At 37.3% G+C, this 27,753-nt stretch overlaps 2 protein-coding genes across 2 annotated transcripts; both read right to left on the bottom strand.

Annotated features, from left to right (window-relative positions):
• Nucleotides 1-21,358: 21,358 nt before the first annotated feature.
• LOC149828694 (uncharacterized) lies at nucleotides 21,359-21,970 on the bottom strand. Its single transcript, XM_090017117.1, has 3 exons — nucleotides 21,832-21,970; nucleotides 21,581-21,729; nucleotides 21,359-21,475 (listed from the first exon to the last, which is right to left on the bottom strand). Exons 1-3 carry the CDS (start codon nucleotides 21,968-21,970, stop codon nucleotides 21,359-21,361), a joined length of 405 nt encoding a protein of 134 aa, XP_089873243.1.
• A 2,497-nt stretch (nucleotides 21,971-24,467) lies between these two features.
• Nucleotides 24,468-25,085, bottom strand: LOC149828695 (uncharacterized). Its single transcript, XM_090017118.1, has one exon. It carries the CDS (start codon nucleotides 25,083-25,085, stop codon nucleotides 24,468-24,470), a length of 618 nt encoding a protein of 205 aa, XP_089873244.1.
• Between the last annotated feature and the right edge of the window lie 2,668 nt (nucleotides 25,086-27,753).

Below are 27,753 nucleotides of genomic sequence, written 5' to 3' on the forward strand. Positions count from 1 at the left end.
AGATAGCTTACCTCACTGAGAGGTCACAAAATTTTCCATAAGTGGGGAGTCTTGAACATAACTAGCTACCATGATATTCTGTTATGGTGTTGTTTCTCTTGTGCATCTTGCTTAACATCTTGTAGATGGGATGGACCGATCCACACTCAGCATTGGTTTTTAACAGAGGATTATCAACAGATGCCTTCAAGCCTAAGCCCATCTTTACCACTTCAACATAACTTCACAACCAAGCGAGCAATTCATATACTATCTCTCAATAGGATACAGGATTTTACGATGAAATTAAAGTTCAAACTCCTCGGTAGATTCCATTAATGTCACAGCAGATCATTGCTCGGGTAATCTAACTTTTACAGGTATTATTACACAGGTTGATAACAAATGTGGCCTTGTTTGCAGTCATAAATGATAAAGGTGGCATTTAATCAAACGCAGAGAATATAACGATATTAAATAAGGAATTCATAGGTGAAATGAGATAGAAAAAAATGATGCTGATCATGATTTGAAAGAAATTAAGCCAACATGAAAACCCATCTTCACGATAAAACAGCTACAAACCCAAATTTTGCTCAGCCGAGCAGGGCACTTCACAGCAAATGCTGAGGTCTGTGGAGTGCCGATGTTTGGGTTTTGATTCAAATGCCAGTGACATATTACGTGATGATTGCTACGAGCAAAAACAAAAAAAAAATGAGGTAGCAACTAGAATATAAACATGCTAAAGAGAAAAAAAAAAGACTGAAAGCATCGACAGGATGCGGGAATTGCAGCAACAATGACACTTTGAGCCACAATGCAGTAGAAATTAGGGTAACAGATTCAATATTATCAGCATAAGAATCCAAATGTGCATAGCTAATTGAGAAGATCTTGATGTAAAGAAACAATAGACGAAAAAAATTAGGAACAAATCGACCTACAAATCAGGAAAACCAAAACAACAACAACAAAAAATAAAAATAAAAAATAAAAATAAAAATGAAGAAAGATAAAATGTGGGAAAGATGAAGAAAATATGTTGGAACTGCGGTTCCATTCATTGTAGCACAAGGATGTATCGAGGTTTGCTAGAGGCAACCCAATAGCATCCATAGTGCGGTAATGGTGATAAAGCCAGGAGAAATGAAAGAGATTTGAATCGGAGGGAGAAGGCTCTTACCTGATTCTGCAGAAGTTATGAAGAAGGAAAAAGGGGAAACGCCAAAAGAGAGGAGGATCGATCAGGAGGGACTCCAGGTGGAGAGGCAGGGGATCGATGAAGCTTCCTGAGGGTGTGGTGAGAGTGGATTGTAGAGGCGAAGGAGAAGGAACGAGGGGTGCGGTGGTGAAGAAACGATGATGGGGGTTTCCCCATCGTTCCCTTCTTAACGAGAGGGACGAAGGTTCCCGAATGAAGGTGGAGCAGTTAGGGATCGAGGGTAAAAAAATGGAGGGGCGATGATCGGAGGGCGATGGAGAGCTTAGGGAAGAAGGTCGCACATGGGGGGTTAAAGCCGTTGGTGATGGAAGGCTGAGGCCAATGGCCGTGGCGATCGAAGTTTGGCGATGGGTTCAAGCGGTTCTGTGAAAGGGGTGAAGGACGCGACTGAAGCTTCCTGTAGAGAAAATGAGAAGGCCCCCCTCCCCGTAACCCTAAGTTTTTCCTTTTTGCTAAACAACCTTTTATCAAAAGGGACGAGTTTCCTTTTTAAGGGATTTTCAAAAGGGCAGTCCTTTTAAAAGAGTTTTCTCAAAAGAGGGTTTTAACAGAAATTTCCGAAAAAGGGTTTTTTTTAAACTAATTTTCTTTTCTATTTTTTATTTTTTTGTTCTTTACTTCATTTTCTACATTTTTTTGTGTTTTTTGGAATAAAATTCTAAAAACTAAGGAGTTTAAAATTATTTTGTGAATTTTTTTTTTTTAATATTTACAAAGGAAGGGTTTTCTGAGCTATTTTGGAAAAAAATGGGTTTGGACCCAAGTTTTGGTATAATATTTGAATTTTAAACCTTGAATTGAGGAATATAACATGATGGATCCAAACAGATACCGGACGAACTGTTTGAGCCTTTTAGAAGGTTATTTTGTTAATTTTGAGGATTTGATAAAAAATTGGATAACGAGGCTCAGTTTTGGATTTTGACAATGGATCCAGATCCGAGATTGAGTCAAATGAATTTAATTTAAGTAAAACTTGAGAAATGAACTGGAATTTAGATTTAAAAAGCGACTCAATGAAATCAGAGGCAAAAAGGAAATATTTAAAAGCTTTTGAAAATTTTGGGGTGTTCACAAATGCCCCTCTTTGCTACTAAGCCGGTTGAAAGCCGAGCTTAGTGACAAAGAAAACACTCTAAATTTTTTTAAAAAAATGCCCCAGTTTAGTAAACCTGAACTGGGTGTGGAAGAATTTATTTGAAAGACATGGTTTCAGGTTTAAAACCTTATCCTGGATGGTTAGGGGGAGACGAAATCCTCGAAAATGATAAGACTGAATAATAAAAATGAGGAAATCGTGATGAGACTCTTGGGCAAAGATCCCGAAATGATGAAAGATAAGAATTTTGATCAAGTCTCATGGGTGAGACAAGATCAGCCTTTTGGAATGACTCAGGTTTAGCCCTTAACCTGGATGGGACGAAGATATATCAAGATAACCTGAAATGGGGAGAGGGATATATGAGGACCTTGATGGGATATTTTTGAGAAAATGCCTCGTGAGATGAAGCTCAAGTAGGGTCCTATCCTGGATGGATATACAAAGCATGGATTCCTCGATGGGAAGAACCATGATGGGACTGGAAGGAAACACCTCGTCGAAAATGAGGAACCTCGTCGGAACAAGACTCAGGTTTAACCAAAACCTGAAAAAAAGAAGATACCTCGTGGCACGAGGTTCAGGCTTAACCTTTAACCTGAAGGGGACGACCAAGATGGAATCCTCAAATGGAGAAACCATGATGGGACCTTCAGAGTTTGAACGAACAAATCCGAAAGGGGTTTTGCGAAAGGAGGAAAATAAGGTCCCCTAAAGCTTTGAAAAAGGGATGATCTTGGGCGTCTCATGGCTGAGACTGAAATAGCTTTTGAATTTAATGACCTCTCACAGAAAATGCAGGTTTTGACCCTTAACCTGAGTGGGAATGACCATACGGATTCTTGCATGAGAAGACCGTGATGAGACAGGAAGAGATACTTCAACTAAATGAGGAAACTCTTCTGAAAGATACAAACAACACTAGGTTGCATCAAAATGGATATTGAATATTTATTTCATTCTTTGAATAGCTAGAAAATTTTGCCAAAAAGGTAAAATTATAGTTGACTCAAACGCTTGAAAATGTGCACGTATGTGCAAAAGATATTCCCTCTTTTACCTAGAGTATTTCCTCCAATGAGGTTAACTCCTCGGTTTTTAAGGGTCAAATTCAAAATTTTAGCGCTGATGACTTTCTTCAAGGAAGCTATCTATTTCTCTGATATGAGAAGAGAAGAAATATTCTTAATTTCATAAAAGTAGGTAGTGAAAAGATATTGATAAAAGAATTTTGCATGAAAAAAGATGACTTCTGGCAATTTCGGCAGTTTGATATCTGGGTGTTTTCCCACGATGATCTTCTTGCACTTTTTTTGAGTCATTGGGCTTTCTTGGGCTTTTTACATCATCTTTCTTTTGGATGTGTCCCGACTTTTTTCTCTTTTTTTGGGGAAGGGTACGTCACAAACTCCTTCATCTTAGAGATGTTTCGATCCTTCTTTTCTCAGGGATTCTATTGATGATATTGGCTCAAAAAGGTCTTTTAGATGATAGCAGAAATCAAATATCTTTTAAGGTTTGTCGGTAGGTTCATCACACTCGCCTTCATCTCGACGATGATCTGAACTTTCCCTGGAAGGATCTGTCACAAACTCCTTCATCTCAAAGATGATCCAAATCTTCTTTGGCCCCGGGGGTCTAGCTCGCCTATTCGTCTTCATCTTGACGACAGTTGAGAGATCCCTTTTGCAGATATTTGATTGCAACTTTAAATGAATAAGGAGATATGGGTCGAGTGGATTCTTTTTATCACTCATGATATTTCCACTGTCTGATTGCCAAAAAATCATTTTAAAACATGCATCATAACTATGATCAATATCAATTCGCTTCTGACTTTTCAATGTCATCGAATATTTCTTCGCCAATCATACCAAGGATATTTCTCTCATCCTTTTGGTTGATTAATAGGGAAAAGATTTGAATTTTACCTCTTTTTTGCAAAAAGTTTCACCTTTTTGGAAAGGATACTAGAGGTAATCTGAGGTGATTCTTCTGTGTAGTAAGAATATTGGAATCAACAAATACTTTTATCAAATCGGCAAATTTTTCATGAATTCTTTATGAAATAATCACTCAATATAGATTTCGATGCGACCTTTAGCTGACGCTTTTGGGAAGGAGTATTTAGATTTTTTTGTTTTGACTGACCAGCTTGAAAGCAGGATTTGTTTGACCGACCAGCTCGAAAGCAGGATTTGTTTGATCGACCAGCTCGAAAGCAGGATTTGTTTGCCCGACCAACTCGAAAGCAGGATTTGTTTGACCGACCAGCTCGAAAGCAGAATTTGATTGGTAAAAATGATTAACATTGATAAATTTGTGACCCGAAGGCTTGAGAATGATAGATATTTGATGAAATTATAACCCGAAGGCTTGATAATGGTAGACATTGATGAAATTGTAACCCAAAGGCTTAATAATAAAAGACATTTGATGAAATTGATAGACATTTTGATGAGAATTTAGGATATAATAAACAATGATTCAGGTTTATCCCTTAACCTGAAAGGGAAAAGAATATATTGTGAAAAGATAACCTGAGACTAGAATTTAGAAGGGATAGGACAAGATTTATGATTTATGATCTAGGATTTAGATGGACCAGCACATTTGGCTGTATGCGGTCCAATTTTCAGGATTAACCCCTTGTCCTGAATGGGAAAAAGAATAAAGTTTAAGTAGATAGAAGGAAATAGAATATTGATAAAAAATGAAGAAAATTTTGAGGAATTTTTTTTTTACTTTATAAATGAATTCTCACAAGTAGCATTTGTTGCTCCTATGAGCGATCTCAGGATTATCCCTTATCCTGAGAAAAGAATTCCTCGAATGTCGAGGTTCAGGTTTATCCCTTAACCTGAAAGGGGAAAGAATAAAATTTAAGAAAATTAATATAAATTTAGAAAATCAATTTGATGAAACTTGTATTTGCAAAGAAGAATTCTCATAGGTAGCATTATTGCTCCTAAGAGGGGTTTCAGGATTATCCCTTATTCTGAATGGGAAACACCTTGGACAACGAGGGTCAGGTTTATCCCTTAACCTGAGCGGGAAAAAGAATAAAATTTATACCTCATGGGAAAGAGGCATCAGGTTTATCCCTTAACCTGAAAGGGTATGTGAAATAATAGAATTTGACCAAAAAATAAAATTGATGAAAAATCAATAAAATTGATGAAATTTAGTAAAAGGTGAAAATTTGACAAGATTGACAAAAGATAAATGAAAATTGATAAAAAATTGAGACAAGAAAAGAAAATTTATTTGATCCTGCATGCATGTGGGATCTTTAAATCGAAAGAAGAATGTTTCTAAAAGACAATTTTGAAATTACTTTGAGAAGAAAATCAACCACGAGAAGAATGATTAGCGTGAGAGCTGATCCTTAAAAAAAAGAATCATCATGAGAGATCATCATGAGGGTTAATTTTGAAGATAATGGTTTAAAAACCCATTTTGGAAAAAGGAAAATCAACGTGATAGTTTATTTTGAGGAAGATTTGGACCAAAGTATTGAATTTTTTTTGGTGAACATGATGAAGATTTTGCAGAAATTCTCAAGATTTTTATGATTTTGAAAATCCCTCATAGGTAATATCATTTCTCTCATGATGATGTTTTGGGATTGTCCCTTATTTTGAAAAGAATAGGAAAAATACAAATTTTTCCAAAATAAATGCCCCATTGTGGCGAAGGATAGAAGTATTTAATATCAACAGATATGAAGAAAATTGACATTTCATTGATAGGAAATATTGATAACAACGACTGAAATATTTACAAGTTTGTTGACCAAAGATCACAAAAAAAGACTGGGACTGAGTTGTCCCTATTAGGTGACTGAAAAAGAGAGAAAGCAGAAAAATATTAACATGGTTCGGGAAGCTAGGCCAGGACGGGTAGCTACTCTTCTTCTTGATCTTCCACCAGCAACTTTTTATCAATGCAGTATTGGATGATGTTTTTTAAAACAAAGCAGTGCTCGGTGTCGTGACCCATTGCCCGATGGAATTTGCAAAACTGATCCTTGAACCTTCTCATAGTCACAGAAGGGTCTGCTACCTTGGGAAGTTTAACCATCTCCTTTGTTGTCATATACTCAAGAACTTCTTCAAGTGATTGCTCTAAGGGGGTAAACTCACGGTCATATCCCCAACCATCGTGCTTCGGCTTCCCTTGGGGCTTTGATTCTAGCTGGATGCTCGAGGGAGTGATGTTAATCTGCCTGCTGGTCTCATTCTCTTGACTGGAGCAATCATCTCTACCCAATATGCTGGTGTGGTTCTTTCTGCCACCTCTTTTGTTTTTGCCGTTGTTGTTGGAGGAACTGGTAGAAAAGGCAAAGTTGGTTTTCTTTTTTATGTCTTGACTGCCTCTTGCCAAGGTGATGCCATGGTAGGTTCCATTCTCTAATCCCATTTCGATCCATTCAACTCGCTCTATTAACTTGATGAAGGATTTGGATGGAGAAGTGGAGATCAGACCCTTCAGAGGTTGAGAGAAATTGTTCAAAATTATTGAGAGTGCATGCCCCTTTGATATCGGATCCTTCATCCGGTTGCAGGTAGATCTCCATCTATGAATGAAATCTTTTGCCCTCTCATTGTCATTTTGCTTTAGGTTGAATAGGTGGTTGAGGGTAGGCGGAGCCTCAGTATTGAAAAGGAACCTTTCGATGAACAGATTAATGACTTTGTCAAAGTCTCACAGTTCAATCGGGTTGATATGGTCGGCATACCATCTTGCTGCAACTCCCTCCAGACTGCGTGGAAAGCATAGGAATAAAGCCCTATTGTTCTTTCTAAATCGGTTGCACTCGGCAAAAAATGTAGCCAGATGAGCCTTGGGGTTGTCAGTCCCATCAAACTTTATGAATTTACGAGGAAGATCTTCTCAGTTGTCATCCCCTTCTAGGCCGTCATAAAAATCTGCACCGGTGTAGATCTTTTTGCCTTTGTCCTGGGTTTGTAAGTCTTTGATTGCACTAGTCATTTCTCTCATTTGCTCATGCATCAGATCTTCTGTTGGGATCTGAAACTTGGCTTTGCTGCTTGGCTCGCGCCCCTCACTGATTTTCTTGGGTCGATACAAGGGATTGTGAAAATATGCTGGTTGCTCTTCCTCTGAGTCCTCCTCTGCTGACTCTGAAGTGTTGTCATACTGAACTTGCTTCTTGCTGGCTTTTCCCTTGGCTTTGTTTTCAGAAGATATTTTCTCAGGGTTTTCCCCAGCCTGTTCAGACATCATTTTGGCCATCACCTTCTGAAACAACTTGTATGTAGCTGAATCAACATTGCTTTCTGTTTCTTGGCGTTGCTGCTTGGATGACTTGATGGAGTTCATTTCTTCTCCTTCACTGTCGCTTTGTTGTGGCACCGTTTCCTTTCCAGTCCTTGTTCGAACCATGATGAAATGTCAATGTCCTCCTTGTAGGTTAAAATGGGATATTTAGGAAATTTTTTGAGGAAATTATGATAAAGGAAGAAATCAAAGTCTGATAATGAAAATATCCCATTACGAGGGATCGGGTTGTCACCAAAAATTTGTGACAACTGCATTGTTTTTCTACGAAAAAGGATGAACAAATATTTAATTTTGAAAGGGACATATCCTGAAAAAATTTATTTTATCACAAAAGAGGGTAAGGAATAAAAAGGAATTTGAAAGAGAAAAATTTGAAGAATTTGCAGGCAGAATCAAAGAATTTGAAGAAATCAGAAGAATAAAGTAAAAATACACCTGGGTTTTAAAAACAAAAGAGGAAATTTTGAATAATATATACCCAGGGTTTTGGAAAATATAAGGAAGATATAAAATATCATACAATCACAAATATACAAACAAAGATGTACAAACAACATTCCCCAAAGCTGACTCTATATGCAATATTTTGAAATGGCTGATAGGACCTTAATCCTAATTCTAAGATTTATATCATCTCATTCCAATCAAGATACGCCGATATACTCAAGCCAAAGCTCGAAGTACGTGGCATAGAAATATTTCTCTGGTTCTAAGGTAATGGCTTCCCAGCATCCTTGAGCACCTACTGATATACCTCGGACTATGGCCCTTAGGTACGTGGTAGGGGGGCGCGAACCCAAATAAATGGCCTAGTTGTGAGGCTCTCTCCCGAACTATGGTTCAGTGAGACAGCCCAGCAACGTGAAGACCGAGACAATATAGGTAGGGATGTTTTCAAAAACATGTTCAACATGCAATAAAACTAGAAAGCTCTAATGCAAGTTCTAAAGAGATAAATTTAAATGAAAAGGAGCATACACTTGCATACATTGTTTGCATTCAATCCCTAGAAATGAGGAGAGTTGTATTTCAGATCTAAATCTAATGTGAACATGGAATAATCTCCTCAATATGGTCCTACCAAACCATACTTAGATCCTATATGCAAATAATGTCAGCTTAGGACATAGTCTAGGCTCCTAAGGTTTGCATGGAAAATGAAGCTGACATTTACAGAATAAAGACTTAGATGATATCAAAGCAAAGCAAAGGCATAGATTCAACCGGACGAAGACGACAGTGCCATCTCGGTCGCCAAAACTGTGATCATCGCAAAAAAATTTCCTCTCTTGTGGTTTCTCTCTCTTCCTTCTCTTTTCCTTTTCTAACCTCTATTTTCCTCCTTTTTTAAGGGAGAAGCATAAAAGACAGAAAAGAAAGAGAGAAGATAAAAGAAGGGAAAAGAAGAAGAGGAACTCTTTTGTGGGGTCTCACTTGACCTTAATTTGAAAATATTTAGAAATTTAACTTGGCTCCGTTTTGAAATATATTGCGGGAAAATGGAGAGACGAGATTCGCTCGTCGGTACGAGGTTCGACCATTCCTGGCCCCTTTACCTGGGGTAATCGAACCAAGGATCGAATCTATGCCTTTTGCTTTGCTTAAAAATTATCTAAGAATTTATCCTAAATCTAAATGCACAAAGAATCATGCTTGTGCAATGCAAAGATGTATGCTCTTTTCAGAAAAATGGTTTTGGAAATCTCCAAGTGTCCTGAGATGGACTTGATAATGGAGTGACGAAATGGTTTTTGAATGGTAGAATCTAATCTTAGAACTTGAGATAGATTAGGAAGGATATTTTGAAGTTCTAAGTCTTTGAAATGATCAGAGTTGGGAAAATAAATCTTTGAATTTTGGAAAGAATGATTTGAAAAGGGGGAAAGGAAGGAAATTTCAAAGTCGAAAGATGGACTTTGAACTTAAATTTAGGAGAAGAGGTGAAATTTGAAATGGAATTGAATTTAAGATTTGAAATCAGGATGGATTTGAGAAATCCAATTGGTATTTAAAAATAGAAATGGATTTAGGAAGTTTAGAGGAGATCTGAAAACAGAATTGGATTTGAAATCTAGAATTTGGGAATAGAATTGGATCAAAAATCTGGAATCCAAGATGGGATTAGATTCTGAATCCTAAAATGGATTTGGATCTTAAAATGGGTTTAGGATCTGAAATCTGAGATCCAAGATAGAGTTGGACTCTGGATTCTAAGATGGATTTTGGATCTGAAGTCTGAGATCCAAAAGTAGAACTGGGTTTTGGATTCTAAAAATGGATTTGGATCTTGAAGTCTGAGATCCAATGTAGAGTTAGATTCTGGATCCTAAAATGGAGTGGATCTGAAGTCTGAGATCCAAAGTAAAATTGGGTTCTGGATCCTAAAATGGAATTGGATCTGAGGTCTGAGATCCAAAATAGAGCTGGACTCTAGACCCTAAGAAAGATTTTGGATCTTAAGTCTGAGATCAAAAAAAGTGGAGATTGTACTTGGAAATCTGGATCCAAGTTGGGATTAAGATCTAACTTTGGATTTGGAATTTCAAAATTGATTTGAGAATTGAATTTTGAATATACAAATGAATTTCAAAGTCAAATTGGACTTTGAATTTGAAGTTCGAATCTGGAATTTAGAAGATGAATCAAGAATTTTCAAAGTTAAATTAAACTTTGAGTTTGATTGGGGTTTTGAATATAAAATGAATTTGAAATTTCAAAGTCGAATTTGACATTGAAATCAGATTTTGAAAATGAGATAGAGTTGATGAATTTGAAATAGAAATTGAAGAAAGATATTCAAGATTACTTGGATTTCGGAAAAGAATTTTGAAAATATGATGCAGTTCTATCCTAAATGATGAATGAATTTAAATAATCTTGAAATTGGATTTTGAAAAGCTATTTCATTCTTTAAATGAATTAAAAATGAGATTAAAGATATAATACATCCCTGACTATGGTCATTGAATGTATTATATAATAACCACATTTAAGTTCAAGTGAAGAATATAATACATTTTGGTGCTTTTATAGAGTTTAAAATGAAATTAACTCTCAATATACCCTGACTATGGCCATTGGTATATATATTGAATTAATTTTAAATTAAACTCTGATAAAAAAAGAAAATATTTGAAGAAAATATGATGAATTTTGAAAAAGGAACCAGTGTTATTTTATAAAAGATAATAATCCTAAGTTTTGTTTACATCCTGACTATGGCCATTGATGTAAATCATCAACTTAGGATTAATTACCTCTTACGAAATGGTGCACATGCCATTCGTATTCCCATTTGTGTAACTTTGAAAATAAAAGATTAAAATGTCATGAATCAAGCAATTCTAGAAGACATGCACATACTCATGTATTCTAATCTAAGCTAAAAATGGAAATTTCTCATCGATCTAGCTATCACTTCATTTAATGGAATTGGAGTTACCTTAATAGCACTCTTTACATATCTCCTACAAAAGTAAATTTTGGCATAAAGTAGAGAAATGCATCTGGAAAGGAAATAACATTCTATCAATATAATGAAATATTACATGTCTAAAGAAAATACACATGAGAGGCCTAAAGCTAAATGTATATATATATGAGGGAATGGATCTATCTAGATGTACATGAAAATGTATATGAAGAAATATGTCTAAAGACACAGATATATATATATACACACATATATATATATATATGTATACATACATATATATATATATATATTATGTATATATATATATATATGCATACATGTATAGATGGATACATACCTATATATATATATATATACTTATATACATGTATTCATAAGAAAATGAGAGGGGACTTTCACAGTTGTGTAAGATCAGTGAATTGGATTTGTGGGTTTTAGTGAGATGCTGGACCTACATACCACTGAACTTACACAGACCTAGTAAAAATATGGCATGTATAGGGTTTTAGCAAGTCTAACTTGTAATTGGCATACAAGGGGCAATACATGAATCGGGTACAGGAGATAGACAAACATGAACAGTGCCATTTGCAGGTGGTGACTGCAAATGGCTGTAATAGATGTAGCTAATGACATGACCATGCAAGTGGAATGCTATAATGGTGATCATGAAGGTGTAAGATGCAGAAAAGAAAATGTAAATACGTAAGTAGGTGCAAGATGGGAACCATAATAGGGTGGTGCTACAAGGGTGCAGCTGGGGTAAATGCTAAAGGGGCCTCACTAATGAATTTTTGGGCTGGAGAGGTAACCTACAGTAGTGCATAACAGATGGGTTGCAGCCTATTGTGATTCTCGGCTCACTGTGCAATCCTAGGATAATAGCAAGTTCTAGCACCAAGAAAAATCTTCTCACTAGACATCGCTTATCATTACTTTGAGAATTTCTCCAGGAAAAATTTATAAGCTAATAAGGAACATGTAAAATACATTCTCTCTTAACACAACATAATTACCAACATCTCATCGATTTTGTTGATTTCACTTCAAATCTGACAAAAAGGTCCAAATTTTGGACACCATCGACACAAAAACCCTTTATCATCTTTTACCTCCAGTTAAAAAAAAGGCTATGATCCAATTGATATAATGGAATGGATTGCAAAAGCCATCAGTTTCACGCTCAAGCCAATGGGGGACTTCAAAAGCAACACCACCAGCATTCTTTGGTTTATCCATATGCATCAGAAAGTAGGGCATGAAGTGATTTCTCTTTCTCAGCTTCTTTTACATATATATATATATATATATATATATATATATATATATATATATATATATATTAACTAAAAAGTTTACAATAGGAACCATAACCAACCCATTTAACTTGAGTCAATGTTCAAAATCCATTGCTGGTATTTCGCTAGTCAAAGACAAAGACAAAAATTTCAATGCAAGCTAAGACAAGTGAAAAGGACATATAGAAACATGAGGTTGAACCAAAGGGCTTTTACATGAAAAAAAAAAGAGTATACTTGAAAAGTTTCTTAGAAGTCATCTTTTACCTGAAAACAATGAAATAGGTGAGAGACATTAACAAAAATATCTCCATATATCATGTCACTTGCAAATGCTCAGTAAAACTATATAATGAAAAGGTAACAGACAAGCATGGCTTCACCCTACAGGTGTTCTATAAAGACATAGATATATAATGAAAATGTAAAAGACAAGCATAGGATAAAATAAAAAAACCAATATCCAATTGCTCTAACTAGATTGAATGTCAAAGCTACTCTTGGACAAAATTTATGAACCTAAGTGTTAGACTCACATGTTTTAAATGAGAGCAAATCACAAGGATACTACTAACAGGGAAATTTATATCATGCGACACCAAGCAACAATTTCCTGAAAACTGCATACCTGCTATTTGATACAGTTTAACGCATGAACATCAAGAATGTTGGATTCTCTTTATACTTTTAAAGTTCATGATAATTGATCATCAAAGTTAAACCATGATTTCTTGAGTTTAAAGAATTCACTTTCACTAAGTCAAGAATACCTGGCTTTGTGGTATAAGGATGAAAATGTACATGAACATGTTATAGCCTAGAAATACGACATTGCAATTATTACAAGAATTAGATAGCTTTACTCACCTTTAGAATGCAGAGATGATAACTTGCAAGGCTAGATTTGAAGCCCGCCACTCAAGTAGCAGTACTGCTGTAACCTCATCTACTGATATCCGAATCAATTGGGCTGCAGATCCAGACTCTACTTTCCATTTTTTTTTTACTAGTATCCTGGATGAAGCGAGCCTGGAATCTGTCATCCCCAGGTCGAGGGATCATATGAAGCCCTTGTTGATACAGATCACGAACCCCCCCTTTTTCTTTTTGGAAACACAGAATTTGAGTGACATTTTGACTTCGTAGATAGCTTACCTCACCGAGAGGTCACAAAATTTTCCATAAGTGGGGAGTCCCGAACATAACTAGCTGCCATGATATTCTGTTATGGTGTTGTTTCTCTTGTGCATCTTGCTTAACATCTTGCAGATGGGATGGACCGATCCACACTCAGCATTGGTTTTTAACAGAGGATTATCAACAGATGCCTTCAAGCCTAAGCCCATCTTTACCACTTCGGCATAACTTCACAACCAAGCTAGCAATTCATATACTATCTCTCAATAGGATACAAAATTTTATGATGAAATTGAAGTTCAAACTCCTCGGTAGATTCCATTAATCTCACAGCAGATCATTGCTCGTGTAATCTAACTTTTACAGGTATTATTACACAGGTTGATAACAAATGTGGCCTTGTTTGCAGTCATAAATGATAAAGGGGGCATTTAAGCAAACGCAGAGAATATAACGATATTAAATAGGGAATTCACAGGTAAAATAAGATAGAAAAAAATGATGTTGATCATGATTTGAAAGAAATTAAGCCAACATGAAAACCCATCTTCACGATAAAACAGCTACAAACCCAAATTTTGCTCAGCCGAGCAGGGCACTTCACAGCAAATGCTGAGGTCTGTGGAGTGTCGATGTTTAGATTTTGATTCAAATGCCAGTGACATATTACGTGATGATTGCTACGAGCAAAAATGAAAAAAAAAATAAGGTAGCAACTAGAATTTAAACATGCTAAAGAGAAAAAAAAAGACTGAAAGCATCGACAGGATGCGGGAATTGCAGCAGCAATGGCACTTTGAGCCACATTGCAGTAGAAATTAGGGTGAAGAATTCAATATTATCAGCATAAGAATCCAAATGTGCATAGCTAATTGAGAAGATCTTGATGTAAAGAAACAATAGACAAAAAAATTAGGAACAAATCGACCTACAAATCAGGAAAACCAAAACAACAACAACAAAAAATAAAAAATAAAAATAAAAATGAAGAAAGATAAAATGTGGGAAAGATGAAGAAAATATGTTGGAACTGTAGTTCCATTCATTGTAGCACAAGGATGTATCGAGGTTTGCTACAGGCAACCCAATAGCATCCATAGTGCGGTAATGGTGATAAAGCCAGGAGAAATGAAAGAGATCAGAATTGGAGGGAGAAGAAGCTCTTACCTGATTCTGCAGAAGTTATGAAGAAGGAAAAAGGGGAAACGCCAAAAGAGAGGAGGATCGATCAGGAGGGACTCCGGGTGGAGAGGCAGGGGATCGATGAAGCTTCCATAGGGTGTGGTGAGAGTGGATTGTAGAGGCGAAGGAGAAGGAACAAGGGGTGCGGTGGTGAAGAAGCGATGATGGGGGTTTTCCTATCGTTCCCCTCTTAAAGAGAGGGACGAAGGTTCCCGAATGAAGGTGGAGCAGTTAGGGATCGAGGGTAAAAAAATGGAGGGGCGATGATCGGAGGGCGATGGAGAGCTTAGGGAAGAAGGTCGCACATTGGAGGTTGAAGCTGTTGGTGATGGAAGGCTGAGGCCAATGGCCGTGGCGATCGAAGTTTGGTGATGGTTTCAAGCGGTTCAGCGAAAGGGGTGAAGGAGGCGGCTGAGGCTTTCTGTAGAGAAAATGAGAAGGCCCCCCTCCCCGTAACCCTAAGTTTTTCCTTTTTGCTAAATAGCTTTTTATCAAAAGGGATGGGTTTCCTTTTTAAGGGATTTTCAAAAGGGCGGTCCTTTTAAAAGAGTTTTCTCAAAAGAGGGTTTTCACAGAAATTTCCAAAAAAGGGTTTTTTTTAAACTAATTTTCTTTTCTATTTTTTATTTTTTTGTTCTTTTCTTCATTTTCTACATTTTTTTGTGTTTTTTGGAATAAAATTCTAAAAACTAAGGTGTTTAAAATAATTTTGCAATTTTTTTTTTAAAATATTTACAAAGGAAGGGTTTTCTGAGCTATTTTGGAAAAAAAAATGGGTTTGGACCCAAGTTTTGGGAAAATATTTGAATTTTAAACCTTGAATCGAGGAATATAACACGATGGATCCAAACGGATACCTGACAAACTGTTTGAGCCTTTCTGAAGGTTATTTTGGTAATTTTGAGGATTTGATAAAAAATTGGATAACGAGGCTCAGTTTTGGATTTTGACAATGGATCTATATCCGAGATTGAGTCAAATGAATTTAATTTCAGTAAAACTTTAGAAATAAACTGGAATTTAGATTTAAAAAGTGACTCAATGAAATCAGGGGCAAAAATGAAATATTTAAAAGCTTTTGAAAAATTTGGGGTGTTCACACAAACCCAAGCCCGCAATCTATAATTGAGAGATTTTTGGCACAATGGCAAACCAGATTGCAATCCCCTACTACTGCAACAGCTGAGTTATACCACTTTTAGAAAACCTTGACCTTCCTAACTCCGAGTGACTAGAGGTCAAAGGATGCCTTTGCTCCTTAATTCAAGTCGGTATGACATGTAGTTCAAACTTACATGTGACAACGTCATTCAAGGTTGTACCGTTTTACCATCTCTAAGGTGGACCATGGTGTGAATGGGTTACATAGGTGGTTTTATCTTTATTAGGGTAGTTAGTTTTCTATGCCCTCGCTTCAAGAGGCAAATATGCTTAATAGCCTTCATACTCCCCTTAGGGTAGTATACATGTCATTACATAGTTTTGCACAACCCAATTCACGTGCTCTGACACCTTTGGCTTATATGAGCACCTCGCCGGTGAAGCCATTTCTCAATATGCCAAAATAGAATCACTACTGCGATATAAAAAGATTGATAGAAATGGATTACTCCGAGGATCCAATTGGACCAGACAAGTCTTGAATGGGATTGGATCATCTCGGGTATCGATCTCGGGTATTGCTGCCCTGATCTAGTCTGGAGAGTTGGATTAGGATCAAACTCATCTGGGTTGTTCTGGTACAGAAGAGGCTCTGCATCAGTTTGGCTAAGTGAGTGAGGATTTGCTATAGTGTTGGTTCAGTTGGGAAATGCTTGGGTTCCACGAGTTAGGCTTGAAAGGGTCAAGACCGCCATTGTGTTAGAGTTGACCATGCCAGTTTGGGGTGGGCCTTGGCTGCAACCTTAGTTTACTTGAAAGAACATACCCACTAGGGATCAACTCACCCAAGAAAGAGAGGGACTAGCCCTTACAGAGAGAGGCAAGTCAAGGGATAGGGACTCACTAGAGAGACTTGAGCTAGAGAGTGTGAGAGAGATGAAGGATTTTTAGAGAGATGCAAATACCAATTTCATTCCTCATGCCTAAGCTCAAAATGAGGCCCTGTATATAAGCTTAGGGAGGGCTTAAAGCTTACACAAGTTACAAGCAATAATAATTTAGAAAAAAACATAATTCTAGTTGAGGCTTGAGAGCCTAGGGTAATTTTGGGTAAGCCTATTTGGACCAAACTCAAAAACAGAGTCCATATCAAAAAATAGGTTTAGCCGTTAGACTCCCTTATGATTATTTTTAGAGAGAGTCTTCAAGAGTGCTACACGAGTTTCTGGGAGCTTTAAGAGATGTGGGGGTGCCAAGGAGGTGGTTAGATTAAGCCATCATTGCCTAATTTTGTAGGGGGTGTCCCACAGGTGGGTCTCACTTGAGTCAAAGCTGAGCTGATGAGGTGGCATCCCAAGGTTAGGTCACACTACTTCAAGTAAATGGAGCTTGGAGCTTGAAGCTGGATCTACCACACTAGGGTCCGCATCAAGTTTCTAGATCACTGGATTCAGATCTGGGTCTTCCTCAGCTAGGTCTGCATCAACAAACCATGTAGATTACATTTGTATGACATTTTCTACTATAGGTTCAATTCACTTTAATAGTCCAAAGTGGGTGCACACTAATGCAACTTTTTCAATAAAGCATTTTAAAAATATATTTTCAAGAAAAATATTTGTGCAAATCGTACATCAAATAATAAAAACCGGCTCATACGAGTGCAGTCTGGGTCTATCTCAGGAAACGGGGAATACTTTGTATTCAAGCACACAATTAACTACTCTTTATTGCCAAAAATAAAAATCAATTAATTGAGTAAATAAGAGAGTGCAGCCCTCTGCGAAGGAATTTAAACAATAATTAAGTGGCCTTATTACAAACCCAAATTAATTAAAATAAAAGAAAACCTAAGCTAGAAATAAAAGAAAAGTCTTCAGTGTTTTGAGTCCTTTGTTCATTCTTTGCTTCTTTGTTCACTTTTGTATGTGTTTGATTAAGGGCTCTTTGAGGGGCTCTTTTCAAGACCTCAGAGGGTACTTTTGAGGGCTCGAAAGAGGTCTCTCTGCACATCTGTTCGCTTCTCTGCAAAAATAAAAAAAAAAACGCTGCAACAACAAATAGAACTAAACAAAGTTTAATAGTTAATGAACTAAAAATTCAGCAAGAAAGGAAGATCTAAACTACATAAATTAACTACACTAAAAGACAGAATAGCAAAACTACTTAACAAACTAAGTGGTCTACACGAAACTAACTAATGTAACTAATTATGAATACTAAACTAAAATCAAACAAAGAAAAACTAGTGTAGGAAATTCAATGACATGCATAAAATAAACTAATAACGTATAGATAATTAAGATGACCTAACTGAAATAATATGCTAAAGACGTAATTAGAAAAGGACTACTAATAACTAAACATGAGAATGCCAATATAAACTACTTAGTGATAACATAAACAAGAGAAAATAAAAATAAACTAATGCTTTTAATTAATTAACAACGTAACTAAGACTACCTTGGCACTTCTAATAAAAAGTATAATAAATTACTCAACGCATAACAAAAGTTTATGAAGAAACAAACAAACTAATGAAGAAAATTTTGTACTGCTAACCTATAACAAAATTGTAATGGGCAGATTAACTAATGCATATATGCCAAAGAAAAAAACTAACTGCATTGACGTCAATGCATGAAAATAAATTCTGTATCTAACCTAAACACTAACAAGTAAAACTACTTAGAATAACCTAAAAAGGAACACATGTTGAACCATGGTAGCTAAGCAACGTATACTACCTAATTTAAACTACCTAATACAGACCGATGAAATAACTAAACAAAACAATGACTAAAACAATAAATTACAGCAAAGAAAATAACATAACTAACACATATAACTAATGACTCAAATCACGGCTGATACACAGAACTACTAAAACAAATAATAACTAATGCAAACAAGTCACGACTAATGAAATAACTGGCTGATTCTAGGTTATAAAAATATATTATATTAGCTAAACTAGTCTATGAAAAACATTAACTCACGATAGACTAACCTTTATGAAATAAACTAACCTATATAAAATCACTTAATAAACTAAACTATAGCAAAAGTTAATGTTAACTACAACAAACGTTAGCAATACAGAATAATTTTATGCTGGTTCTTTGACAGCGTCAAACACGCAGCTACTGTGTTTGATGTTGTCTATTCAAGAAAAGCTCTTCACAGCGTGAAAACGCTGTGTTGGGTTCTAAAAAGATTTTTAAAATAACTATATCTATGTGTAATATGCATGTTGCCCGTAAACTAAAAAATAATAATATCTAATGCACTATATGCTATGACGATGTGGATTTTTATGTATACAATGAAACCCGCTGAATCTAAATTACGGAGATGGGGGGAGAAGAAGACGGTTTTTACCTTCTGCAATAAAAAAAACTCAGCTCTCTCTCCAGCATAGGGGATGCGAGAAACCGACGACAATGGGGTTTAGAAGAGGGATCAAAAAGCATAAGAAGCAAGAAGAACGAGGTAGGCAACCGGTCGATCGAACAAGAGGGGGAAGTGAAGAAGGGGAGGCAGAGAGGAGAAAGAGAGGGGCGCAGGCTACAGAGGGAAAACAATTTTTCATGCTGAACAATCCTATTTATAATAAGAGAATTAGTTTAAAAATGAATTTTTTAAAAAGAGTCCAAAGATTTTCAATAATTTCCAAAAAGGCATTCTTTTTAAAAATGTGTTTTTCTAAAATGAAAATCCCTAAACTAATTAAAATTAGCTAATTATAGCCTAATCTAACTAAACTATAATTAAGAAAAATTTAAAACTAATAAAAACACTAAAAATGCAGGACTAGATCATAGAATACAATGTGTTCCAAAAAATTCAATTTAAAAACAAAACCTTGAAAACAATAATAAAGATGGGTTTTTATTGTGATTTTATCATGGATCATGCATAAATATAGATAAATAAAGTGTAATTATTATGCATGCTCAAATTCTCTTATGCTTATCGTTTGGTAGTCCTCGAGCAAACTGAAGCAAAAACAAAAAATAACAAAACTAACCAAAACAAAAACCTAACTCACTTTTATAGAAATCATAGTTGCATTTAGCATATGCAACAAGCCCTTTCAACCCATGAGTTACCCCAATGGATGAGTAAGGTCTCGTGAGGGTTTGCAGTGATGCTACCCACAAACATATCTTTCATGTATGCATAAGATTCAAATTCAAAGAGAATTAGGAAGTTAAGAAGCTTGTTTTCACGAATATTTTATGTCATTATACTTTCAAAACATGATTAGTCTTTTACCTGCCACCACAAAATAAAATATTTTCTTTTACTTTTCTAAATATCATAATCATTTATGCTTTATTCTCAGAAAATCAAATACACACATGTCATTATTTACTTATCCTCACTCATATGTTTTCTCCACAGGTTTTCTCAATAATTATATCTAAGCAGTGAACTTTTTCTTTTTCTTGATTTTTAATTTTTTCATACCTTTTTTTTTCTTTCTTTTGTTGAGAACTATATCAAATTTCTAATTTTCGTGACTGGTGTAACGAGCTTTAGGTCAGTGACTCCCAGGACAGACGACCTTAGGGCACCAGATACAAAGTATCTCTCAAACTTAATCGCTCTAGTCACTAAACCTTCCATTTTCATAGTTTACATATAGCTTTCTTCTTGTCATGTGCAATGTCAATATTTATTAGGCTCTCTATAAAGTCCATGTAATGGGCTTTTAGGTCGATGACTCACAAGTCAGATGACTTTAGGGCACCAGGTGTAAACATCCCTCAGGCTCTACTTACTCGAACAAAATAGGTCACATATATCAATTTAGACAAATGAGTGATTTTCTTTGTTATCCTTTTCAACATAAAAATTAAATACTTCAACTTGTGTATGAGCCCAGCTACTAGAGAATATGAAGAGATCAAACAACTAAACATATACTCTTTTCCCTTTTTTGAGCTCTTAAATGCAATGTTGTTCATTTGCTTAGTTTTTCAACAATAAAACTATGCATATTCATACTTATGATTCAAAATAAACTCTAACATGCATCTATCGCCATTTCTTTGAAATCCACATAAACAATAATGTTTGTCTAGATTAGTGTCAGAAATTTTTTTTGTAGGGCTTAAAAATTCTCTAAAAACATTAGATAATGTAAAACATTCATATAAGGTCAAACTCATTTCTTAAAAGCCTATTTTTTATGAGTTTTCATCAATATGCATGTACAAAGATAGAAAAAGATTTGGGTGTGCAAACTACACCCTCCCCATGCTTGAATGACACTGTCCTCAGTGACACTCCTCCATGCTTGCATGAAACTATATGAATGCACATGAGAAACAAAAAATAGGAGGAAAGTGGTAGAAGTCACCTAATCCATACTGTGGAATCTTACCTGATGATGCGTCATACTAGCTCTGCAGAGATTTCACCTGTCTCAATAAATATAACTCATAAAAAAATGCCCAAATGCAATGCATACATGATCTAACATTCATGCTCATGAACAAAGAAATAAACAAACATGTCCTAAGAAACTATGAAAGGACCAAAAATCTAATCCCTAAAAATACAATATACAAACCTTGTATACTGCCTCACTCATCAATGAGGTCAATGACCTCAATGTCTTGACTAACCACGACATCAGAAATATAGAGCTTCAGCCATTGCCCATTTACCTTGAACATGTCGCACGTTTGAGGGTCCAAAATCTTAATAGCACCATGCGAAAAAACTATCTAGACTATGAATGAGCCATCCCACCTAGACTTCAGTTTCTCTGAAAAAAGATGGAGTCACGAATTATAAAGCCAAACCCTTTGCTCAGGCTTGAATGATCTTCGCACAATGTGCTTATCATGAAAATGCTTGGTTTGAGCCTTGTAGATTTTGGCGCTCTCATACGCATCATTTTGCAACTCTTTGAGTTCACTCATCTGCAATCTCCTCTCTGCGCCAGCTTGAGCTATATCAAAATTAAACTTTTTGATAGCCCAATACGCCCTATGCTCCAATTCAACATGGAGATGACATAGCTTCCCCAAAACTAATCAGTACAAGGACATACCAATCAGAGTCTTGAAAGCAGTCCTATATGCCCATAATGCATCATCAAGGCATTCAGACCAGTCTTTTTGGTCTGACCGAACTGTCTTTTCAAGAATCCGCTTGATCTCCCTGTTGGAGACCTCGACCTGACCACTCATCTACGGATGGTATGGTATAACAATCTAGTGAAGTACTAAATACTTCCTGAGCAAGGAAGTAACTTGCACATTCCAGAAGTGCGTACCTCCATCACTAATCATCGCTCTCGAAACACCGAACCTACTAAAGATATTGTGCTTAATAAATTGAAGCACCTCTTTATGATCATTAATCCAGGTGGCCACAACCTCGACCCACTTGGAGACATAATAAACCGTCACTAAGATATAAACAAAACCAAACGATGGTGGGAAGGGGCCCATAAAATCGATGCTCCAGACATCAAAAATTTCTACGACAAGGATAGAGAAAGGGGCATCATATCACCCTTGAAAATGCTACCTGTCTGCTGACAACATAGACATCTCCTACAAAAATCATGAGCATCTCTATGAAGTATCGGCCACCAAAATCCAAACTGGAGAACCTTCGCAGCGGTCTTTCGATTGAAAAAGTGGCCTTTATAGGCCAGGGCATGACAGAACTCTAGTATAGAATCGAACTCCTCGAAGATGTACCTCTGAATCATCTGATCCAAGCATAATCGAAACAACTCTGGATCATCCCAGAAATAATGTTTCACCTGCGATAAGAAGTGATTTCTCTCATTCATGTTCTAATGCACAGGGAACTCTCTGATCACCAAGAAGTTGATGATATGCGTGAACCAGGGCAGACACTTGACATGAAGAAGTTGCTCATCCAGGAAGGAATCATCAATTTGTCCTTGATCAGTGGATGTCTTCACAGTCAGTCTGGACAGATGATCTACTACAAGATTCTTACATCCACTCTTATCTTGAATATCAGAATCAAATTCTTGTAGTAGAAGAATCCAACGGATGAGACGTGGCTTAGGATCTTTTTTACTCATCAAATACTGCAAGGCAACATGATCAAAGTAAATGATGACTTTGGAACCCAATAAATATGAACGAAACTTCTCAAGCGTAAATACTACAATTAACAGTTCCTTTTCTATGGTCATATAATTCATCTACGCATCAGAGAGGGTCCTGCTGGTGTAATAAATGACATGAGATCGTTGTTCAATTTTCTGGCTAAGAATGACTCCAATTGCGTAATCAGAAGCGTCACACACGATCTCAAAAGGTACTGACTAATCGGGGGAACAAAAGATGGGAGCTATGGTCAGGGCCTCCTTCAAAGACACAAATGCCTTCAGACATGCATCATAAAAAATAAACGACTGGTCTTTTGACAGCAGGTCACATAACGGCCTCAAGATTTTGCTAAAATCCTTGATAAACTGTCGATAGAAACTTGCATACCCTAGGAATGATCGCATCTGCCATACAAAGGTTGATGAAGATAATTTGGCAATCAACTCTATTTTGGCCTTATCAACGTCAATCCCTTTCTCGGACACAATATGTCTAAGAACAATCCCCTGCTGGACCATAAAATAGCTCTTCTCCTAGCTAAGCATAAAATTTGTCTCTATACAATGCTTCAGCACTCTCGATAAGTTCTGGAGATAATCATCAAAGGAAGATCCATAGACCAAAAAGTTGTTCATGAAAATCTCAAGGACGTCATCAACCATATGAAAAAGGATCATCATCATGCATCGTTGAAATGTTATCGGGGCATTGCAGAGCCCAAACGATATTCTCCTAAATGCAAAAGTGTTAAATGGACAGGTGAACGTTATCTTCTCCTGGTCCTCGGGGTGAACGGCCATTTGATTATATCCTGAATAACCATCTAGAAAGCAGAAAAAATGTTGGCTTGTAAGTCTCTCCAAAATCTGGTCGATGAACGACAATAGAAAATGATCCTTCCTAGTTGCACTGTTCGACTTCCTGTAATCAATGCACATTCACCACCCCGTAGTAGTCCTCATGGGGACGCTCTTTTCCTTCTCATTCACCTCAACGATGAGCCCAAACTTCTTGGGAACAACCTAGGTGGGGCTCACCCACTGACTATCGAAGATGAGATAAATGATCCATGCGTCCAACCATTTGACTACCTCCTTCTTCACCACTTCCTTCATGTGAGGATTCAACCTCCTTTTCATATCTCTTCAGGGCTTGGCACCCTTATCCATGATAATCTGATGCATGCAAAAGGAGGGGTCTATCCCCTTCAAATCAACCACCGACCAACCAATTGCCTCTTTATGTGCATGGAGAACCTAAAGAAGCTAACACTCCTGAGTGTTAGTCAGGTCTGCAAAAATAATAATGGAGAGAGTCTGATCCTTGCCTAAAAAGACATACTTGAGCAAAGTCGGTAAGGGCTTTAACTCAAGTTTAGGCGGACTCTCAATGGAAGGTCGAGCAAGGCTTCTTTGCCAAATCAGGAAGTGGTTCGAAATGTCAGGTCTAATTCAACTCACAAGACCATCTATCAATCAATCTAAAGCTCTCTCTCGAGTGATTCATCAACCACCTTCTGCGGTGGATCACTCAACGTCCAAACATGCTCCGCTTCTATGAGGTCCTAGAAGAGATCGACCTCGAAAAAAGCCTAATCACTTGAAGGGCCCATCACGACATGAAAAATGTTCAGCCTTATCTTCCCATTGTTGAATGAAACATTCATAGTGCCTATACAACAATTGATGCATGCATTGGCGGTGTCCAGGAAGGGGCAACAAAAAATGATGGGGGTCTGCTTCATATCATCTACTCCCTCCATATCCAAGATGATAAAGTCAAAAGGGAAGTAGAAGTCTTCCACCTTGACCAAAACATCTTCAAGAATTCCTCGCAAGACCTTGATCGATCTGTTTGCCAGCTGCAGAGTCATAGGTGTCGGCTTCATCTTCTTTAATCTGAATTTGTCATAAAAGAAACCCGGTAAGATATTCATGCTTGGCCCAAGGTCGAGCAAGGCATGCTCAATAGTGATGTCTCCTATGACACACGAAATAATAGGAGTCCCTGGGTCTTTGAGCTTAGATGGGGTTTGGTGTTGTAACACCGCACTCACCTGCTGAGTCAGATAGATCTTCTTTAGCATATGAGACCTCAACTTTCTCTTTTGCATACAAAGCTCCTTCAAGAACTTTGCGTATGTAGGGATTTGCTCGATGACATCTAGTAAGGAGAGGTTTAGTTGAACGTGCTTGAATATCTCAAGCATCTCTTACATGTTCACTCCCTGCTTGTTGAATGACTTCGGTCTCTCTAACGCCTCAGGAAAAGGGGCTTTGGGGATATACGACTTGGAAGGCTCAGAACGGGGAGCCTTCTCGCTTTCCTAAGGTATGACAGTAGGGACTGACTTCTTCTCACTAGATCTCTCATTTTCTTCTACAACTTCTCACTCCTAAGAGTGATAATCGTTTGAGCCTGCTCTTGATGGGCATCTGTCATGTGCAGGCCATGCATCAGCAACTTACCCCTAGGGTTAACCAATGACTGGCTAGGTAAGGCCCCCTTGCTTCGCCTGCTAAGCACCTCTGCGAGCTATCCCATCTGTGTCTCAAGTTTCGCAATGAAGTGCGTATGGGAACTCAAGTTTGCCTTGAGGTTTGAGAAATCCTACAACATCTTATCCTCGAAGGACTGGCTAGACAAAGACTCCTAGTACAAAGGCTGACTATAGGAAGGCTGGGCTGGAGGGTAGCTGGATCTTTGAAAACCAGGCGCATAACCACCTTGTCTGGGTTGGTTTTGGGAAGGGATGGGGGGTTGGGCTTGTGAAGTTTTCCACGAGAAATTTGGATGGTTACGCCAACCCGAATTATATATATTGAAAAATGGGTTGGGTGCGGGCTTGGCAAAACCTTACGCCATCTGAGCTTGCTCCTGGACAAACTCAGGGTACTGTGGTGCCACGGGGCAGTCAAAGATATGGTGTGTTGGGCCAACACATAGCGCACACAACTACATGGCTGGGGAGGGATTCGACAATAGTTGATCAAATTTTTGGGTCAGCATGTCGACCTTGTTATGCAACTCAATGTTCGTCCCTAATTCAAAGATACCAGCCTTTTTGGCTCCAACAGGGGCATGTGTCACCCTCTATAATCGTGAAGCAAAAGCGTGGTGAATCAAATTCTCACTCAGGGTCTCAAACAAGACCCATGCCTCGTCCTCACTCTTCAGCATGAAAGTGCCCCCACAAGCAACATCAACCATTTGACGATTCTTCTCGGTCAGTCCGTCATAAAATATTGCACCAGTTGTCAATGGGGCAACTGGTGGTGGGGACACTTTCAAAGAAGATCTTTCATCATCTCCCACATCTTATAAAATATTTCTTTCTCAATTTGTGAAAAACTGGTGATGGCTTTTTTATGTTAGTTCGTCTTATCAATCGAGAATGATTTCTTGAGGAACTCTCTTTGCATGTGTTACCAAGTGGTAATCTGAACCGTATCTAGAGCCTTTAGCCAGTCTTTGGCTTCATCTTTGAGAGAGAAAGGAAACAACGTCAACCTTAATGCATCATTCCCAAAATTATTGATCTGCATTGTAGAACAAATCTCGAGAAACTCATCGAGATGACAGTAGGGGTCTTCGTTGTTTAGGCCATAAAAGGATGGTAGCATTTGAATGACACTGGCCTTGATCTCAAAATGATTTGGTCCAACATCAGGTCTCATGATGCAGGAGGTGGGAGTGCAAGCATTGGGAGTGAAGTACTCCCTGAGAGGATGAGTTAATTGTTGATCCTCAGTCATGGGGCCGGGTATGCGAGCTTTCCTAATGAGGAACTCAGAGTCCTCAACTAGCTCAACAAGCTCGGGGTCAAGCAAGTGTCGCCCTTGCATGCACCTATGGGTAGACCGATGCAGTAACTGTCTTAAGAAACTGGTTTTCTACCTACCTAACACGCAGTGTGGCCAAACCACAACAAACCATAAAGTAGGTAAAAAAAACTAATACTAAAAAGCAGTAAACAACCACCACGCAATGGCACTCAACAGATATCTTGCAACAAATAAACTAAGAGCACGGTACCAATCGTACACAGTCACCTCTAAGGGTATCCTAATAGGTGAACTGTGCAAGAAAGGTAAGTTAGTATTTAGAGTGTGCAAACATATGGTGTAACACCCCAAAATCCCAACTTGGAAAATCCTTTAGATTTTTAGAGTATTTTTTTTTTTGAAAACATTGCGCAAAGCATAAAAACATAGGGGAAATCGGTTGGAAATTCTGGTCGAGTTACAGGGTGAACAACAAGAACATGAAACATTTTTATTATCACAGTTTACAAAATGATACAGGAGAAATATACATCATTTTTCTTTTCAAAAGACAACTGCCAAGATCTCGAGTTCTAGAGTGTGGGTTTAGTCCTCCACCGCACATCAAGCTCCATCGCACCACGAGAAGTCAACCACCTGCATCCCCATAAAACGGGGTCAGTACTCTTGCGAGGCGGTGAGATATCATCCACAACTATCCATTTGCAAAAAACATAGCATTTATAACATGATATGCATCCAATAACATAAATAACCAAGGTAACATCACAAGAGAATATATCATGACAACAGATAAAATATCGCAAACAATACATATGTACAAGTGGGCATATATGTGCATCGTGGTGAGACAGGAAGCATATTTGAAGTGATTAAACAAGTGTAACTGCGATAAGTGAAGAAGCAGTACGAATTATTATCAAATGGCTAGCATGACTATGTAATTAATATTAGCAATCAATGGCAATAATGAACATCTCATTAATTATAACTAAGAGAAGAAACATACAACCCTAAAACACAGGGTTGATATTAAATAATGAATAACATCATTAGATAGCAAATATGCACTGGAGCATTTTAGCCCTTAAT

Source organism: Nuphar pumila, chromosome 9 (genome assembly GCF_984573655.1).
Source record: "Nuphar pumila chromosome 9, dmNupPumi1.hap1.1, whole genome shotgun sequence".
Taxonomy (NCBI): domain Eukaryota; kingdom Viridiplantae; phylum Streptophyta; class Magnoliopsida; order Nymphaeales; family Nymphaeaceae; genus Nuphar; species Nuphar pumila.

Excerpts from the sequence above, each read along its gene's own strand:
- LOC149828695 (XM_090017118.1), bottom strand. The coding sequence starts at position 25,085 with ATGCTTGAGATATTCAAGCACGTTCAACTAAACCTCTCCTTACTAGAT.
- LOC149828694 (XM_090017117.1), bottom strand. The coding sequence starts at position 21,970 with ATGAGTGGTCAGGTCGAGGTCTCCAACAGGGAGATCAAGCGGATTCTT. Across the intron at positions 21,730-21,831 it reads TGCTTTCAAGACTCTGATTG|CTCAAGCTGGCGCAGAGAGG; the intron begins GTATGTCCTTGT and ends ATTTTGATATAG. Across the intron at positions 21,476-21,580 it reads CATTCAAGCCTGAGCAAAGG|ATTTTGGACCCTCAAACGTG; the intron begins GTTTGGCTTTAT and ends GGTGCTATTAAG.